The 18,986-nt window shown below is 44.2% G+C and overlaps 1 protein-coding gene across 2 annotated transcripts in view; it reads right to left on the bottom strand.

Moving 5' to 3' along the window:
• The window catches only part of CPS1 (carbamoyl-phosphate synthase 1), a 159,965-nt gene that overhangs the window by 136,671 nt on the left and 4,308 nt on the right, over positions 1 to 18,986 (bottom strand). Inside the window, exons 2-5 of one of the 2 annotated variants that reach the window (XM_082228039.1) lie at positions 11,016 to 11,160; positions 10,299 to 10,388; positions 4,009 to 4,065; positions 1,068 to 1,160 (exon numbers count right to left, since the gene is read on the bottom strand). In XM_082228039.1, the coding sequence (XP_082084165.1) occupies positions 1,068 to 1,160; positions 4,009 to 4,065; positions 10,299 to 10,388; positions 11,016 to 11,160 (385 nt within the window). The remainder of the gene's footprint in view (positions 1 to 1,067; positions 1,161 to 4,008; positions 4,066 to 10,298; positions 10,389 to 11,015; positions 11,161 to 18,986) is intronic. The other variant, XM_082228040.1, reaches the window with a different exon arrangement.

Genomic DNA, 18,986 nt, shown 5'->3' on the forward strand with positions numbered 1-18,986 from the left:
TTCTGCTCTGGATGCAAATGGGACTCTGGAACAGATCCCGTTCACATCCAGAGGTACCACTGTACATTTGTTTATAGGTGAAGAGGTACCAAAAGAGGATAAAATACTTTTAATGTATACAATGATGGCAGTGAGAATGCTACTAGCTCAGAGATGGAAGGAAGGAGAATTACTAACTAGAGAAGAATGGCAGACAAAACTGATGGAGAATGCAGAGATGGCGAAACTGATGGGGAAGATCAGAAACCAGGAAGATCAAGTATTTTTAAAAGACTGGAGTAAATTCTTAATTCATTTAAAAGACCACTGTAAACAGTTAAAATCATTGGCAGGGATGCAATGACGCTTGTAATGTGGAATTAACTACAATAACTACGGATATATAACAGATGGATAATGGGAAAAGTTGCAGAAAACTTTATTTTAAATATGGAACCCATGGAGGGCGAGAAGGAAGTCCGAAGGTTCAAAAGAACCTTTTATTGTAATGCTTGAAATGGTTAAAGCTAAAATGTATAAAATTATGTAAAACCAATAAAAAATATTATAACAAAATGCTCAAATCCAATTAATGCATGAAGGAGGCACTTGGAGGAGGCAATTTTCATTAAGGCCACTGTGGCCAGAGATTCTCTGGACCTTAGTTATTCCGGATAGATGGCATACTTCATTCCAGAGCTGACCAGTTCTAACAATTAGGAAATGTTACCTGATATGTCAGCTAATTGAATTTTATTTAGGAAAACTAAATGGAAATAATCCACAAAGGGTAGATGAGGAGGAGGGAGAGTCTCCATTGCACTGCCCTTCCTTCAATCCTAAGCACAGGAGTGAATTCTAGCTCTCCCAAAAACAAGTTAACTGGAAGCAACTCAGTTAGCAAGGCCACCCAGAAGTTGCCCCGGCATGCTCCCCTGTCCCTACATTAAGAGACCTTTGAAGACACGCTAAACATACCTGAGCTACTCTTTCTCCAACCAAGCCTGTTTCTAGCAGATACACATTAGTCAAACTCATCATGAAATTTGTAGGAAATGAGACTGGCACACTAAAAGTGGAATGTTTACCTTTGTTGAAATTTCAGCTATCAAGTTTCTCTTGTTTGGGTCCAAAAATTGCACAGGTTGACCCTCAAATTCAATCTTCCCAAGAACAGTTCCCTGTTGAGAACAAAAATAAAACAAATGATAGCATTTTATATTTTATCATTATTAAATTTATAAATTGCCCTTCATCCCAAGATCACAGGATGGTTTACAACATAAAACATAAAATAAAAACACAAAATGTATAACATGACAACAAACTGGGAGCCACCACAGAAAAGGCCTGGATCTCTTGCAGAGGAGGCACATGATTCAAGGCTTCATATGATGAGCATAGGTCATTTATGTGCATCAGTAGAAGCTTGAACTGAGCACTGCCCCAAACCCCTGCTTAGAGGAACACATTTTACCCTGGATGTAACCACACAGAGACTTTTAGTATAAAATAAAAAGCTATTAAGAAATACATGTTGGATAATAAAGATCCAAGATCTACCTAACTTGGAGGTACAAAGAGAAAGAGACAAAAGAAAAACGTCCCTTCTCCTGAGGTGAGATTGAGAAGGAGGATGAATACAAAGTTACCGGTATGTCAGCTACCCTGAGAGTTTCAATCTAACATCAGAAGGAAGGTCAGCACAGGTTAGGTCAGAAAGACTGCCTAGGAAATTTGGAGGTTCCACTCTCTATCTACTTTCTTCCCATGCAAACCTACCAGCCTTAATGCAAGCTGAAATGCATTCCAGCGCCTGCAGCAACAGATGAGTGCACACAAGAAAGGAGAGTGGCATCAGGTAATGGGGGAGAAAATTTCTTAGGAACTGAAATAGTTACTGTTAAGTTGTGGGTGAACATATCAGACGACACAGCAATTCTTCAAACAGCTCTTGTTTATTCAGAGGCCAGAACAGAACTGACTGAAGGGCTCAGTCAGCCTGCTTATATAGAGCTCCAGTACAACGTTACTGTCGCAACTTTCTAAAACTATCCAATCACTGAACATCACTTTTGATCCCTCATTTGCATAAAAACTATCCAATCACTGAATGTCACTTTCGATCCTTCATTTGCATAACTATCTACAGTATCCCCCTGCTGGCCCAGGGTGAGAACTTCAGTACAGTACAAGGAGCCAGTGTGGTGTAGTGGTTAAGAGCGGTAGTCTTGTAATCTGGGGAACCGGGTTCGCGTCTCCGCTCCTCCACCTGCAGCTGCTGGGTGACCTTGGGCCAGTCACACTTCTGTGAAGTCTCTCAGCCCCACTCACCTCACAGAGTGTTTGTTGTGGGGGAGGAAGGGAAAGGAGAATGTTAGCCGCTTTGAGACTCCTGAAGGGGAGTGAAAGGCGGGATATCAAATCCAAACTCTACATAACAGTTACCCAACGACTTTATAACTTTTTAAAATTAGACAGCCTAAACTGAGTAAAGAAGAGAGAATGAAGACAACTGGGGGTTTCACATCTCTAAATTCCAACAGCAAAATCTGCCCTTTTTGAGTTATAATGCACCAACCTAATCTGACTAAGGAGCAGTAATAAGGTGCTGTTAAAAAAAATATATCCAACTATAAATGAACCAATTTTTTACATGATTCAGCTCTCAATACTAATCTTATAATCTTGATCCATCTGAACTCCCTGCCCCAAGAATTTTCCACACTTTTGCCTGATTCACACCAAGTTGGTTGTTTGAGGTTTTGTCATTTTGCCATTTTATGGATGTCCATTATGTGGACACTGTACATTTCTGATAATGTCTATCAGCATATTGGCATATGACTCTTAATGGAATGCCAGTTCTGTTAAGGGTGGCACTGGGCTTTAGGAGGAGAGTGAACGGTTTCGTCCAGGGCTAATGGGGCGGTGAGGGGATGTGTGTGGCTCCCCACCAACTGGCAGCCTTGGGACCTCTCACCGTGGCGAAAGGAGCCATGTCTCTTGTGTGTGTTTTGCCCCTCATATTTCCCCCCTCACACGACCTGCTGCCCCTGCAGATATTCCTTCTGCTCACCCCCAGCATTCTCCTCCATCTCCCCCCACAGCTCAACCCACGTTGCTGGGAGCGAGGCGTCTCCAAAGAGCGAGGGGACCAGGACACCGCCACCACTGAAGAGACCGACCAAAGGGGTGGGTGGGGCAGCTCAGTCCCGCTGCTGTGGAGCTTCTACCAAACTCGGTCCCACTGCTGTGGAGCTCCCCCCCCCCCCCCGCCACTCCCACTCCCACTAACATCCTCATTGCAAGAAAGAGGAGAGGCAGAAAGAAGAGCTAACTGGTCCATGGCTAGGGGGCTCAATCTGGATGGTTCTGCCAGGGGTGCAACATCACCCAGCTACGGCTCCGCAGGGAGCAGGTCTTTCTTCCAGCACTCAGGCTGCAGCAATGTCCCTCCAGCCTCCCAGGAGCCTTTGTGGTTTGACAAGGCCCTCAGCAATTCTACTCATTGTAAACGGTCACTTCAGCTCCTTAGAAATTTCCTATTTCTTTCAATTCTGCAGATATTACTCACATTTTTAGCTAGCTGTTTTAATAAGAAAGGACTGTTGAAACACTGAATTTCAACAGAAGAGATTTAAGCATGCACTCAGCTTTCCCTTTGAAATAAAGGAGAGAAGGAAGGAAGGAGAGAGAAATATGGGAATTCAAGGGTATATTGTGGCCTGCTTGGCCACAAAGAAATAAAGCAAATTAATGGAAAATCAAGGTCCATTTAGGACTTAAGAAAGCTTTGTATGCTCTATAATCAGCTAGCAAACCTCCCCTTTCTTTTTTTTCTTTTTTTGCTCCCCTTTCTTTTTCTTAATATCTAACAAGAGGAAGAGTTCTGTGGAATTCAGAGGCTTGCACAGTAGTTTGTGATTTATAGTTGGTTCTGATAAGGATTTATTGTGGTAGCCCAGTGTGGTGGTGTTGTTGTTGTTTTATAATGGACCAGCACAGCTATTTGTGTTTTTCATCTACCTTGTTTCGAATTATTTTAGAAAGCATCCTGGTATCAATACCATAAAGTGCCGGGACCTGAAAAAAACACAGATACAGGCAGATTAGAATTTAGAAACCTAAGTCAGTTACATTCCCAACAGAATACTGAAACTAGCTCCCTTTGTGGAAGACCATCCTGGAAATCCTAAGTTATATTCAATGCAACACTAAAGGGGAATGTTCCATCAGCACAATTTCTTCTTGTGCAACAGATTGTTTTCCTCCTCTCTGCCCCCACGCTCCCTCTAGATCTGTTCTTCCAACCATCCCAATTTGGGGGTGGTATATACAAGGGGGCATGGAGGATAAGGGCAAATCCCTTTGTACTAGTGCTAATCCTTGCATTAGTGTAAAGATGTAGTGCCCGATGTTCAGAAAAGCTCCCGTTAAAACTAGCAGTGATCTCAAACAGAAGCAACATTTTAGCAGAGTCTACGAATCATGCTCTCTAAAGTCCAATTCTTACGTTATTTTTGCAACAGTCACCATGTGATAGTTTTGCCATGCCAGTATTACATGTTGAATACGTATTATGTTTACTTTATTCTTGTGTGAGATAACTTCTACGTAGGGAAAAAAGGGTTTTCTTGTGTGTGTGTGTTTCTTTGTGGCTGGTTAGCTGTTTTCCCTGTGTAAAGGTCAGAGGGGGCAGGGTTTCTGTTGAGGCAGGGGATTAGCTGTGGGAGGAGCTTATCAGAGTTTGCAGGGCATCAGTTGAAGAAGGAGCAAAAAGGGTTTTCTTGTGTGTGTGTGTTTCTTTGTGGCTGATTAGCTGTTTTCCCTGTGTAAAGGTCAGAGGGGGCAGGGTTTCTGTTGAGGCAGGGGATTAGCTGTGGGAGGAGCTTATCAGAGTTTGCAGGGCGGCGTGCGCAGTTATACCCATCTTTTAGATTTAGGGGAGCTAGTCTCAAACGTTTGTTGGGGGAGACCTAGGTTTTTTGGGGGGGGGAGTTATTTGTCCCGTCTTCAAGCTTTTTATGATGGAGGACCTCTGTAGCCACCCCCAACGACACGATCTCAAGATGGAAGGGGAGGGAACAGCTGCAGTCGCCTGCGATTCCTGCGCAATGTTTGCCATCTTGCCAAAGGTTGCAGGCAGCTTTACCTGCAGCAATTGCATGTTGATTGCCCTTTTAAAAGACAAAGTCCAGCAACTGGAGGAACGTGTAGCTACGCTCCAAAGAATTAGAGAGCTGGAGCTCTTCTTGGAAGCAACAGAGCACAACGTCTCCACCAGGGAGGAGACAGGGGACTCCCCTGAGAAGGAGGCTAGTTCACCAACACAGGAGCCAGATATATGGAGAAACGTGACTCAAAGAAGTAGGAGGCCCAGGGTTCACTCTGATTGTTTAGAAATACACAGTCGCTTTGAGGTCCTCTCCCCGAGCATGGAAGACGAAGAGCAGACTCCATTTGAGGATCTCTCCCTCATTACAGTCGATCAGGTATATGAAGACGAGCAGCAAAGTCAGTCCTCAGGGAATGTGCAGGCGACCTTGGAACGGACAGCTCACGGAAGAACCCCGACCAAACCCAAGAGGAGGCGTGTAGTGGTGATAGGGGATTCCCTACTGAGGGGAACAGAAGCAGTGATCTGTGGGCCTGACAAGATGTCTCGTGAAGTGTGCTGTCTCCCCGGGGCTAAGATCCAAGATGTAACTGAACGACTGCAAGGAATCATAAAACCCTCTGACGAATACCCCTTCCTCTTGGTTCATGTGGGAACCAATGACACTGCAAGCAATAGCCTCCAGAAGATCAAAAGAGACTACGAGGCTCTCGGCAGGAAATTGAAGCAACTAAATGCACAAATTGTCATCTCGTCTGTCCTCCCAGTTGAACGACGTGGCCCAGGGAGAGAGGGGAAAATAGTGGAAGTGAACAGCGGGCTTCGCAAATGGTGTAAACAGGAATGGTTTGGATTCTTAGATCACGGACTGCAGTTTCTTGAAGATGGACTTCTGGCAAGTGATGGGCTGCACCTCACAACGGTTGGGAGAAATGTTTTTGCCAAAAATCTCAGAAACCTCATCAGGAGGGCTTTAAACTGACTAATGTGGGGGAGGGAGACAGTGCTCCTGAAGGTAGGAGTCTATCAATTAATGAAGATGATCATCCAAATGTCATAGACCAAATGGAGCAAACAGCACGCGGACCTAGTGGAGGGAGGAAAAAATCCTTAAATAAGAGACACGGGGGAATGATTAATGGACTTCAATGTCTGTACACTAATGCGCAAAGCATGGGAAATAAACAAGATGAGCTTGAGCTCTTGGTACAGCAAACTAAATATGACATAATAGACATCACTGAAACCTGGTGGGATAAGTCCCACGATTGGAATGTAATAATGGGGGGATACAATCTATTTCAGAGAAACAGACCAGACAAGAAAGGAGGAGGAGTGGCGTTATATGTCAGGGATGTGTATACCTGTGAAGAGATCCAAGATTTAGAACCTCAAAGCCAAAGTGAGAGCATTTGGGTCAAAATTAAGGGAGAGAAGAATAACAGAGACCTCATTGTGGGAGTTTACTATAGATCCCCAAGCCAAACGGAGGACATAGATGATGCCTTCCTGGAACAGATGGCCAAGCATGCAAAAGGAAGGGAGATAGTAGTAATGGGGGACTTCAATTACCCGGATATTTAAAGGTAAAGGTAAAGGTACCCCTGCCCGAACGGGCCAGTCTTGACAGACTCTGGGGTTTGTGCGCCCATCTCACATCTATTGGCCGGGGGCCAGCGCTGTCCGGAGACACTTCCGGGTCACGTGGCCAGCGTGACAACGCTGCTCTGGCGAGCCAGAGCCGCACACGGAACGCCGTTTACCTTCCCGCTGGTAAGCGGTACCTATTTATCTACTTGCCCCCGGGGGTGCTTTCGAACTGCTAGGTGGGCAGGCGCTGGGACCGAGCAGCGGGAGCGCACCCCGCCGCGGGGATTCGAACCGCCGACCTTTCGATCGGCAAGCCCTAGGCGCTGAGGCTTTAACCCACAGCGCCACCCGCGTCCCTACCCGGATATTTGTTGGACGTCAAACTCAGCCAAGAATATAAGGTCAAACAGATTCCTCACTGGCCTTGCAGACAACTTCATTGTCCAGAAAGTGGGAGAAGCAACAAGAGGAACAGCCATTTTAGATCTGGTCCTAACCAATGTTGATGACCTGGTTAGTGGGGTAGATGTGGAAGGATCATTAGGCGCGAGTGATCATGCTCTTCTGAAGTTTACTATACAGCGGAAAGGAGCAGCCAAGCATACTAGGACTCAATTTCTTGACTTTAAGAAAGCCGACTTCATAAAACTTAGGGAAGTGCTGGGTGAGATCCCATGGACAGCAATACTAAAAGGAAAGGGAGTTCATGATGGCTGGGAGTTTGTTAAGACGGAGATAGTAAAAGCACAACGTCAGGCAATACCAATGAGACGAAAACATGGAAGGTGCCTAAAGAAACCAGGGTGGCTATCTAAAGAACTTTTAACTGAATTAAGATTAAAAAAGGATGTGTACAAAAAATGGAAAAGGGGGGAAACCACCAAAGAGGAATTCAAAAAAATAGCCAGCACGTGTAGACACAAAGTCAGAAAAGCTAAAGCACAGAATGAATTCAGGCTTGCTAGAGAGGTTAAAAGCAACAAAAAAGGCTTTTATGGGTATGTTCGTAGCAAAAGGAAGAACAAAGAAACAGTGGGGTCACTCAGAGGAGAAGATGGTGAAATGCAAACAGGGGACACAGAAAGGGCTGAACTCCTCAATGCCTTCTTTGCCTCAGTCTTCTCCGATAAAGAAAACAATGCCCGCACTGAAGAATTTGGAGCAAATGATTCAGCAAAGGAAACACAGCCCAGAATAACTAAGGAGATAGTACAAGAATATTTGGCTAGATTAGATGTATTCAAGTCTCCAGGGCCAGATGAGCTGCATCCAAGAGTATTAAAAGAACTGGCAGATGTGATCTCAGAACCACTGGCAGTCATCTTTGAGAATTCCTGGAGAACAGGCGAAGTCCCGGCAGACTGGAGGAAGGCAAATGTTGTCCCTATTTTCAAAAAGGGGGAAAGAGAGGACCCAAATAATTACCGCCCAGTCAGTCTGACATCAATAGCAGGGAAGATTCTGGAGCAGATCATTAAGCAAACAGTCTGTGAGCACCTAGAAAGGAATGCTGTGATCACCAATAGTCAGCATGGATTTCTGAAAAATAAGTCATGTCAGACTAACCTGATCTCGTTTTTTGACAGAATTACAAGCCTGGTAGATGAAGGGAACGCAGTGGATGTAGCCTACCTTGATTTCAGCAAGGCATTTGACAAGGTGCCCCATGATATTCTTGTAAAGAAGCTGGTAAAATGCAGTCTTGACTATGCTACCACTCAGTGGATTTGTAACTGGCTGACTGATCGAACCCAAAGGATGCTCATCAATGGTTCCTCTTCATCCTGGAGAAGAGTGACTAGTGGGGTGCCACAGGGTTCTGTCTTGGGCCCGATCTTATTCAACATCTTTATCAACGACTTGGATGATGGACTCAAGGGCATCCTGATCAAATTTGCAGATGACACCAAACTGGGAGGGGTGGCTAACACCCCTGAGGACAGGATCACACTTCAAAACGACCTTGACAGATTAGAGAACTGGGCAAAAACAAACAAGATGAATTTTAACAGGGAGAAATGTAAAGTATTGCACTTGGGCAAAAAAAATGAGAGGCACAAATACAAGATGGGTGACACCTGGCTTGAGAGCAGTACATGTGAAAAGGATCTAGGAGTCTTGGTTGACCACAAACTTGACATGAGCCAACAGTGTGACGCGGCAGCTAAAAAAGCCAATGCAATTCTGGGCTGCATCAATAGGAGTATAGCATCTAGATCAAGGGAAGTAATAGTGCCACTGTATTCTGCTGTGGTCAGACCACACCTGGAGTACTGTGTCCAGTTCTGGGCACCACAATTCAAGAAGGACACTGACAAACTGGAACGTGTCCAGAGGAGGGCAACCAAAATGGTCAAAGGCCTGGAAACGATGCCTTATGAGGAACGGCTAAGGGAGCTGGGCATGTTTAGCCTGGAGAAGAGGAGGTTAAGGGGTGATATGATAGCCATGTTCAAATATATAAAAGGATGTCACATAGAGGAGGGAGAAAGGTTGTTTTCTGCTGCTCCAGAGAAGCGGACACGGAGCAATGGATCCAAACTACAAGAAAGAAGATTCCACCTAAACATTAGGAAGAACTTCCTGACAGTAAGAGCTGTTCGACGGGTGGAATTTGCTGCCAAGGAGTGTGGTGGAGTCTGCTACTTTGGAGGTCTTTAAGCAGAGGCTTGACAACCATATGTCAGGAGTGCTCTGATGGTGTTTCCTGCTTGGCAGGGGGTTGGACTCGATGGCCCTTGTGGTCTCTTCCAACTCTATGATTCTATTCTATGATTCTAACATTGTGCTTAACCGACATGCTTCCTATTGGGCGTGTCCACATTACAACATTAAATTGACTTTAAAGTACTAACTTCCATATCTTCTACCAAAGCATCTTGGAAACTGAATTTGGCAATATGTTTAGAGAGAAACTTCTCTTGTGAAAGCTAGCTCCCCCTATGTGCTCCATCTAAGCAACTCCCAAGGTTCCTTGGTGGGGAGGGAACATATAGATTAAACCAGTTTAAATCTGTAGCGCTCCTTGAGAGAATTCTCTTTCAAAAAAATCACAGGTTACAGGGCCGACAGCTCAACCATTTGAAAATATAACCTGACATTCCAAATGTACTAATCAATGAACCGGAGTGGAAGGGAGTGAAAATGCAACTTTTGTTACAAGTTTTGCAAATATCTGCTGAAGACAAAGATTTCTAGAGTTGTCTTAGTGCAGGGGTAGGCAACCTAAGGCCCGGGGGCCAAATCCAGCCCAGTCGCCTTCTAAATTGGGCCCGCGGATGGGAATCAGCGTGTTTTTACATGAGTAGAATGTGTACTTTTATTTAAAATGCATCTCTGGGTTATTTGTGGGGCATAGGAATTCGTTCATTTTTTTCCTTGAAAATATAGTCCGCCCCCCCACAAGGTCTGAGGGACCGTGGACAGGCCCTCTGCTGAAAAAGTTTGCTGACCCCTGTTTTAGTGTAACAGGTAGGCATCTCAAAAAAAGCAACAACTGAACAATAATTTTGAATAACGATGCTCAAGCCATTCAATGTCAAATGGTTTTAAAAACTAGTTCCACTCCAGCAAGTGATTTGCTCTTGGTTATCCAAAAAATATTCCTCACCTTTTCCTCTTTCAGCCATTCTGCGAGGGTCTTGACAGCTCGCCAGTGACTGTACTCATTGCTATAATCCAACACCAGCAAGCCTGAAACCTATGAAGAATGACAGCAAATCTGACTGTAAAATGTAATTTTAAATTATAACCTGAAGTCTGTCTTACAGCGAACCAAAAGAATTTGACACTCAGAAACGTTTTCACTTTGAGTTTGTATCAGAAGGATACAAAGGATACATTTCTAGATGATCTCATATACCTTACAGAAGGACTATGAGGGATACCAATATAGGTAAAGGTAAAGGGCATTAGGTCCAGTCGTGACCGCCTCTGGGGTTGAGGTGCTCATCTCGCTTTACTGGCCGAGGGAGCCGGCGTACAGCTTCCGGGTCATGTGGCCAGCATGACTAAGCCGCTTCTGGCAAACCAGAGCAGCGCACGGAAATGCCGTTTACCTTCCCTCCGGAGAGGTACCTATTTATCTACTTGCACTTTAACGTGCTTTCGAACTGCTAGATTGGCAGGAGCAGGGACTGAGCAACGGGAGCTCACCCCGTCGCGGGGATTTGAACCGCCAACCTTCTGATCGGCAAGTCCTAGGCTCTGTGGTTTAACCCACAGCACCACCCGCGTCCCACCAATATACTTATTAGCAAAACAATCGGGAACCTTGCCCCACAACAGAGAGAGAGAGAGAGACTTTTCTGATATCGCTGCTGCTTACCTTAATGCCTTCAGACTCCAAGAACCTGCTGAGGCCCATTTCATCCAAAGCAGCAGTATCTGGGACACCACCGTTCCCTATTATGGGGTTAACCAGTGTGAGGATCTGTCCATGGTAGCTTGGATCCGTCAGGGTTTCTGTATTCCTGAGTTGAACACAACAGAAAATCATTTTCATGAGGGAGGAATAAAAAGTGAGTCAAGATTAAAGCTCCCTATCAAAGCAGCAAGCATGGATACTGGACAGGCTTAAAGTGATGCAGTAGAAAAGTGTGTCGGGTTCTTACCAGTTTATAATTTTTATGGACTACTTATATTGGAAGCTCATCCCATAATTGTTTTTTAGAAACAAATTCTGTTAGCAGCTATGCTTTTAAAAGAACAACATACCAGTAGGTAAATAGCTGCATGGAAATATAAAACAATTGTTTAATTCATACAAAGTGCCAAGCCAATGGTTTGGCGACCAGGAATGTCCACTGTAGGCTCCCGAGCTTCTTCCTTCGTTGATTCTCATGCATGAGCTCCACGGTTATAGTTTGCTGTTACTTTGTTGACAGTGGCAACCTATGATCTGAAGTCATGGGTGCTGAGTGGCTTGGTAAAGTACACTGTCATGAAGTTTCTCACCATCTGTAAAGGAGAGCGGGCTCTCTGTCTGAAGGGTAACTTAAAAGGGGTGGGGGAGACAGAGGATTAGTAGTATAGGGAGATATTCTTCCAGTGGTACTAAAATTCCTCTTCAGTTAGATAAAGTATTTTGCCCGGTTGAGAGGTATTCTTGAACTGATGAGTTTCACTTCAGCAGTGGGTATATATCATGCTGCAAGAGGATAAAATATGCCCAATGTGTGGTTTGCAAGTACATTGGGATTCTTCAGAATAATTTACACAAGCTAAAACTAATTTATTTTGTTGTTGTTATTTAAATTATATATAATTGAATAGTCATACAGTTTTTCAGATATCAGCAAGTTGCAAGAGGCATTTTTATGGAATGCTGACATCCTTGTGAAAAGATGGATTGTCACAGACTGGAAAACTCTTTAAATAATCCAGAATGGTTACAGAATGATATCAGCGAATGAGTGTGCAGGCCAATTGAGAGAAATTATGTGTCAAATTAAACAATTGGTATGAAATATTCCAGGTTGCGATGTTCTACTCTTTGAATATGTATGTGTTGCCACCGACTAAAATGAATTAGGTCCTTAGTTTTAATGTATGATTTTCGTAAGCCTGGAGAATACATAAATATGCACAATCAGGCTACAATTATTACAGAGTAATCCTATTAAAATTAGCTGGGTTGCTCTGAAATAAGTCAGTTATGAATTACACGCCTGGCCTCTTGCTAAGTGTAAATTCTATTACAGATAAATATGGCTATTGCTGTAGTGATATAAATCTAAAGATACACAAGTGCATCTTCAGCCTGATTTTGTACTGTACAAAAGTCCTTCACTACAGTACAGTGGATATTGGCCCAAAATATGGCATGTTGTTGTTTAGTCGTGTCCGACTCTTCGTGACCCCATGGACCAGAGCACGCCAGGCACTTCTGTCTTCCACTGCCTCCCGCAGTTTGGTCAGACTCATGTTTGTAGCTTCAAAGACACTATCCAACCATCTCGTCCTCTGTCATCCCCTTCTCCTTGTGCCCTCAATCTTTCCCAACATCAGAGCCATGCCACGCAAAAACAAGCTCAAAGAATGGTCTGCCCCTCCCCCCAAAAAAAACACCTGTTTCTGCTACTGAGGCAGGTTGTTGAAGGGGAGTTAATCCATCATCTGCTGCATGGCTTTAGTGATGTGACAAGATTTATTGCACATAATCTGTCACAGGGAAGAAAACTTTGATGCCCTCCATCATTCTGATCTATATTAAACAGTTGTTTGTTGGCAGGTATATTAACACAGATAGTAATTAGTGCTTTCAAAAAGCATAACTGATTGCCTTCAGATTCAAAAACTTGCAAACGGATTTGCCCGTAATTTAGTGTTACTACCAGAGAAACCGCTTAAGATTGCATCTTGTCTTGTGGTGATTCACATAATAGAAACCACTGAAGAGTCTTGAGGTGATACATGCATATAGAGAACGCAGTTTGTACAGCATCTTGTACTGTGTGAAAGCTGTAGGTCTTGACCTAAAATCTTGAGCTTTGTTAAGTTGGAATCCTATAAATGTTCTGTTGCATATGGAGGATCTTCAGCATGTTACTATGTTAGCCAGGGCTGACATTTAGAGGTCCAAACTGTTGACCCAAGTCTGTGTTCCCTCTTGAGGAGTATATCCTTCCTTCCTTCCGTCCCTCACTTCTTCATGAACATTTTCACTTTCTCCATTCCAAGACCTTACTTCACCTCTGAGGAATCTCAGGAACCTTCATTCTTATCAAAATACAATAAAACACACTCAATAAAAGGATTCTGATAATTAATTTATTAGAGCACTTTGCAGTTACAGTAAGAGACATAGTTCCTCCAAGCAAATTTAGAACTCATAAATTGGCTGATGTAAGAAGGGAGAAGATGAAAGAAAAACAAGTGTTACACATAAAGCTGATGTACCATAAAGTGGATGCACCATTGCTTCCTTCAGCTCCCCTGGGAATGTCCCCGTGCCAAGGGACAAATTGATAATTTCAACCAGGGGGGTCTGTGTGATATCTGGGCATGCCCTAATCAGCCAAGACGGGCACGGATTGAGGAGGCAGGTGGTGGGCCTACCAGCTTGGAGGAAGCTATCCACAGCAGCAGGGAGTATCTGATCGAAATGGTCTAACACTGGACCCGAAGTCAGTCGAGGGGCCTCCAGTTCTGTCACTGTATCTAACTTGGCAGGGAGGTCACGGCAAAGCAACAGGACTTTCTCCGCAAAAAAGCTCGCAAATGCCTCACAGCTGTGGGTCGAATTTGTGCTTAAATTTGGTTGTCCTCCTAAGGACGTTAACAACCTAATTATTCTAAAAAGTTGTGCGGGGCGAAAGCTAGCAGATGCAATGGAAGCTGCGAAGTAAGATTTCTTAGCAGCTTTCATAGCCATCTCATAGGCTTTCATAAGCATCCTATAAGATGTTCTTGAAGCTCCGTCACGAATCCGTCGCCATACTTGCTCTAGCTGTCTGAGATCCCGCTTCATTTTCCGGAGCTCCTCGGTAAACCAAGGGGCCCAGTTTCGACGGGGTCGCAGAGAGTGCTCAGGCGCAATCTCATCAATGGCTGCCAAGAGCTGATTATTCCAGTCCTCAACAAGGTCATCTAATGAGTTCCAGGAGGAGCAGGGTCCCGCAAGGCCTGACGGAATCTATCAGGATCCATCAACCTTCGCAGGCAAGCCCAAATAGGCTCGCCCAAGCAGGGGAGGAGCGGGAAGTCAATCTTGGCTTTCAGAGTGTAGTGATCAGACCATGGCACTTCCACAGGGGGGGAGCATGATCACATTTATGCCAGCACCAAAGATCAAATCCAGCGTGTGGCCTGCTTGATGGGTGGGGCTCAAAACAAACTGGGAGAGCCCCAGGGTTGCCATGGAGGTCACAAGGTCCAGAGCCTGTGAGGAGGGGGCAGCATTGGCATGGACGATGAAGTCTCCCAAATCCAATAGTCTTGGGAACTCCAAGGCCCAGCCTGCCACCACCTCCAACAGGTCTGACAGGGTGGCTGCCGGTGCACTGGGTGGTCAGTACACCAGCCAGACAGCCAAGCTCTCCTTGGTGCCCCACATGAGACCAACACATTCAATGCCGGAGATCGACGGTGGTGGTAGAGCCCTGAAAGAGCAATCCTCCCAGATTAACAACGCTACTCCTCCCCCCCCAACCCACAGTCTGCGATTGGTGGAGGACAGAGAAACCTGGAGGTGTTATCTCACGTAGGGAGACTACTTCGCCTTCCCATACCCAGGTCTCTGTCACACAAGCCAGGACAATCCCCTGCGAGACAATAAAGTCACGCATGGTGGCAGTTTTATTGCCTATGGACCTGGCATTGCACAACACCAATGATGGAGGTGGGTAATCCCTGCTCGCCCTACCCCTGTCCCTTGGAATGGGGCGTAGATTTGAATGGGTTTGTGGACTTCTGGGTTAGCGCCATCGGCAAATGGCGGAGTTCCTTCGACCGGAGGAACTGGCTCCGTGGAAACTGGGTCTTCCTGCCGCGGCGAAGGTGGGGACCCGCTAGAAATCCCAGGCGGAGAAAGCCTGGGAACGTGGGGTTTGGCAGGGCACCAGGAGCGCCCCCTACGTACCAGGAACCCCATTTTGGGGCTCCGGAGTGAAGTGGGGTGAGCGGCGCGGTGCTGCGAACTGATTGCTACTTTCACGGAGTGAAGCCGCACAGCCATTGCCGGAGAGCGCTGACTTTTTCCTGTGGACAATTGGATTTAAAAGAAGTACCCGTGAGTAGAAATGGAAAATTGGATCAAGAAATATCTTAATTTGGCACCGAAGCGGGAAGGTTCAAAACAGGAAGTCTGCCTTCCGCTTTTTGTACATAGACTGAAGCAAAAACCTTGTAAGCTAAAGCCTGGAAAGTCGTTAAAAAAGTTTAAATTTCCTTCATTTATATTTACTGAAACCCCCTTGGAAGCAGGAGAAAAGGGGGGGGACTTTGTTTAACGCCTGCAGGAGAGGGAGTGAAGAAAGATAAGTTTCCACCGTCTCTAACCTGGGAACGGGGTGTCAAAGCAGAAATTCTTGGAGAGGTTCATTGACTGTGAATGGAATACTTTGACAGATAGCTAAAGAGAAATAAATTGATTCCAATGTTGCCTTCTGCATTCTAAAGAAACAAAATATCTGAAAAATGAAAGTAATTTTCCTTTGTTGGACTTGCCTTAAAAAAAATGGATACAAATAGAAATTGTCTCCTCTAGAGGGAGCTTGCTAAATTGTTGCTGCAGTCTACTTGAGGACTCTACAGCTGTCAGATTAAGATCGTGGGACCAGTCCTTTTTGACCTTGACTAAATATGAGCTGGGAGGAAGTTTTGGTGCTTGCTTTATGCATGACAAGTGCCTTGCTGGAACAGATGCATGAGAAGATGGATTTGATGAATGAGAAAATGGATGTGATGACTGTTGTGGTTAATAACTGTGGACAAATAGGGAATATTGATACAGAAACTATTCAGGGACCAACTCAGGAACCTGTACTGATTGGGCAAGTGCAGAAGATAATGGAGGAGGTTGTGGTTGCACCTCAAATAATACAAATGGAGAGACCCGAGGCCCTACAGGAGCATAAGCCGCTGTCTTTGAAGATTGAAGTTGGAGTCGGCCAGGGGGAGTCTGGAGCTGAGGAGGTTCTTATCTTTGGAGAGACCTCAAAATATGTTTTTAAATATTTTTTGGACTATATTGATGACTGTGGGGAGTGGGACTCTGGGGAATGGGCTGGTTTGATGAAGGGAGACGGAGATAATTTTGGGTTGGAATCCCCCAGAGACCTACTCCCCAACGAGAAAGGAAAGAAACTAAGAAAGAGACCAACAAAAGACAAGGAAAAGTGCAGGTATAAACAAGAAGAAGATCTGCAGAAGGGACATGGAAGAGACTTAAGGGCCTCGGACATTAGATTACCAGGTTGATGGACTAGATGGAATGGACAGTAAGGACTGACACGACCCGAGACCAGGAAGAAGAGACGTTGGATGGAGATTGGAAGAAAATTTATATATATAAAAAAAATTCCCTAGGGAATTAGCCTAAAATTAATGAACATTAGGGATAATGTTGGAATGAAACTATATGACTCTAGTAGAGAAGATACCAGGAGTTATGTATAATTGAGCATTAAGCATTAAGCTCTAAAGTATTTTTTTGGTAAGATAAGGTTAAATAACTTAAGGTAATTTGAATAACAGAATATGGGGAAAGGATGGAAAGGATTTGTTGTGTTAATTAATAGGTTAAATTGTTAAGATAAATTATTTAGTAAAAATTGAGAAAGATGGAAAGAATTTGCAGAAATAATCAGTTAAACTAGAATACAAAAAGGGAGGTGTGAGGAGGTCAATGAAACAAGCAAATGGAAGTTAGAGATATGTAATATGGGATTTGTGTCTTTTTTCCCCTTCTTTTTTATCTTTTTGCTGTATTGTTGCATTGGTTTTTATGTCTTGTTTTTTTCTTGTTTTTTTCCCATGTATTGTAGTGTTGTTTTTAATTTTTTTCTTTCTTTTCTGTAATTTTGAAATTATTAATATTATTATTATTATTTTAAAAAGATTTGAATGGGTTTGAGCATCACTGCATCTCAAAACCCTTCACCGATAGTGATATCTAGCCCCACCACCATTCTTCCCTAGCCCTTCAATAGTGGGAATCCCAGACCCCATACTAGCCTCCCCAATAGAGGGGTAAGACCCCCTCACTAACAAGTCATCCCTGGGCCAGGACTCCTGGGTCAGAATGGTATGGGGAAGAGGTGAAAGTTCAATAGGGTAATTATCCCTAGAAGATAAAACCCAACCAACTGCACCCTGAGCAAAGAAGATGTTCAGCTCCTCTGCCAATGAATCATCAGCCTTAACCATGTTCCTTGTATTGCCCTTGTAGCTGGTTAGGTGCTGCAGTCGTTGCCACACTTGTTTCATGTTGTTATTGGCTAAATAATTTCCCCCCCTTAAGCTTATGCTGTTGTTTTGCTGCCTTAATGCCTTTTTTGAGATTTGTTCTCGCCTCTCTGTATATGTTTATATTCCCTGTCTTAAAGGCAGAATCCCGGATTTTCAGGAGTGTTCTTACTTCAGCAGTCAACTATGGTTTACAATTCCCATAGACTCTAATGCATCTCTGCGATGTTACCTTGTCGGTACACACTTTAATATAGGAAAGTATAGTATCTGTGTATCTATGCATATCTTGATGTTCAAACACACTCCAATCAGTGCTCTCAAAACAATCCTGGAGCTGACTAAGAGCACCCTCTGGCCAAATTCTAACTGTTTTTATAAACGGCTGAATTCTTCTGAGAGGGATGTACTTCAGACATAGAAAAACTGAAGAATGGTCAGAAGAGCCTAAGTGGGGGAAGGGTATGTATGCCTGTATGCCTGTTTCAAATTGGAATATGTGAGATCTAGAAAATTCTGTCCTCTAGTGGGAAATTTCACAAACTGTTCAAACTTAGGAAAAACTGTCTTTAGGCAGGCTTGATTGAAGTCCCCTGCCACAACAAGGGCACCCTCTGGGTGGAGTTGCTGCTGCTTAGAGATGACGTCATATAGCTTAGAAAGCGCCGCACTGACATTAGCATCGGATGGATATAAACAGCTATAATAATTATGACAGTTACTTCTCTAGGCAGATAAAATGACCGACATGTAACGGCCATCAATTCTACATCTGGGGAGCAAAAAAAAAAGGGGGGAGATCCTCAAACACTAAGTAACATCTCCTGCACCGTTGGAGCATCTCTAACAAGTAGATCTTGGTACCTTGTTTCACCCCACCCCAAATAAAAGCATATTGATCATAACCATGTGAGAAAGATGAGGCATATAGTGTGGTTGCCCCCCAAATCCATTTTGCTTCGAAGTCAGACTTTTCATCCACCTAACTCAGTACAGTCCACTCTAAAGCAGGTGAAATTCTACCACTGTCCACCAGACAATGGTGAACTCCTAGTTCCTATCAACCTCAGCCAGCCTATGTCAGTGGTCGGGGAGGATGAGAGTTATGATTCAGAAAATGGTCATTTCCCAGGCTGGCAACTCAGAAGCATTTTTAACTGGCAATGTCAGCAGTTCAGCCTGGGACCTTCTGCTCTTCCACTAATAATCCAGGGTCTCTCAGTTGTAAATAAACCCACTCTACAACCACCTCAAAGTAAAAAATAAAAAATGCTCAATTTCACTACAGTTGCTGCACCCGTCTACAAGGCTCAAGGTCTCTTTCACAAGTAAAAAAGTTTGTATCTGAAGAAGTGTGCATGCACACAAAAGCTCATACCAAGAACTAACT

Source organism: Podarcis vaucheri (genome assembly GCF_965113315.1).
Source record: "Podarcis vaucheri genome assembly, chromosome: 1".
Taxonomy (NCBI): Eukaryota; Metazoa; Chordata; class Lepidosauria; order Squamata; family Lacertidae; genus Podarcis; species Podarcis vaucheri.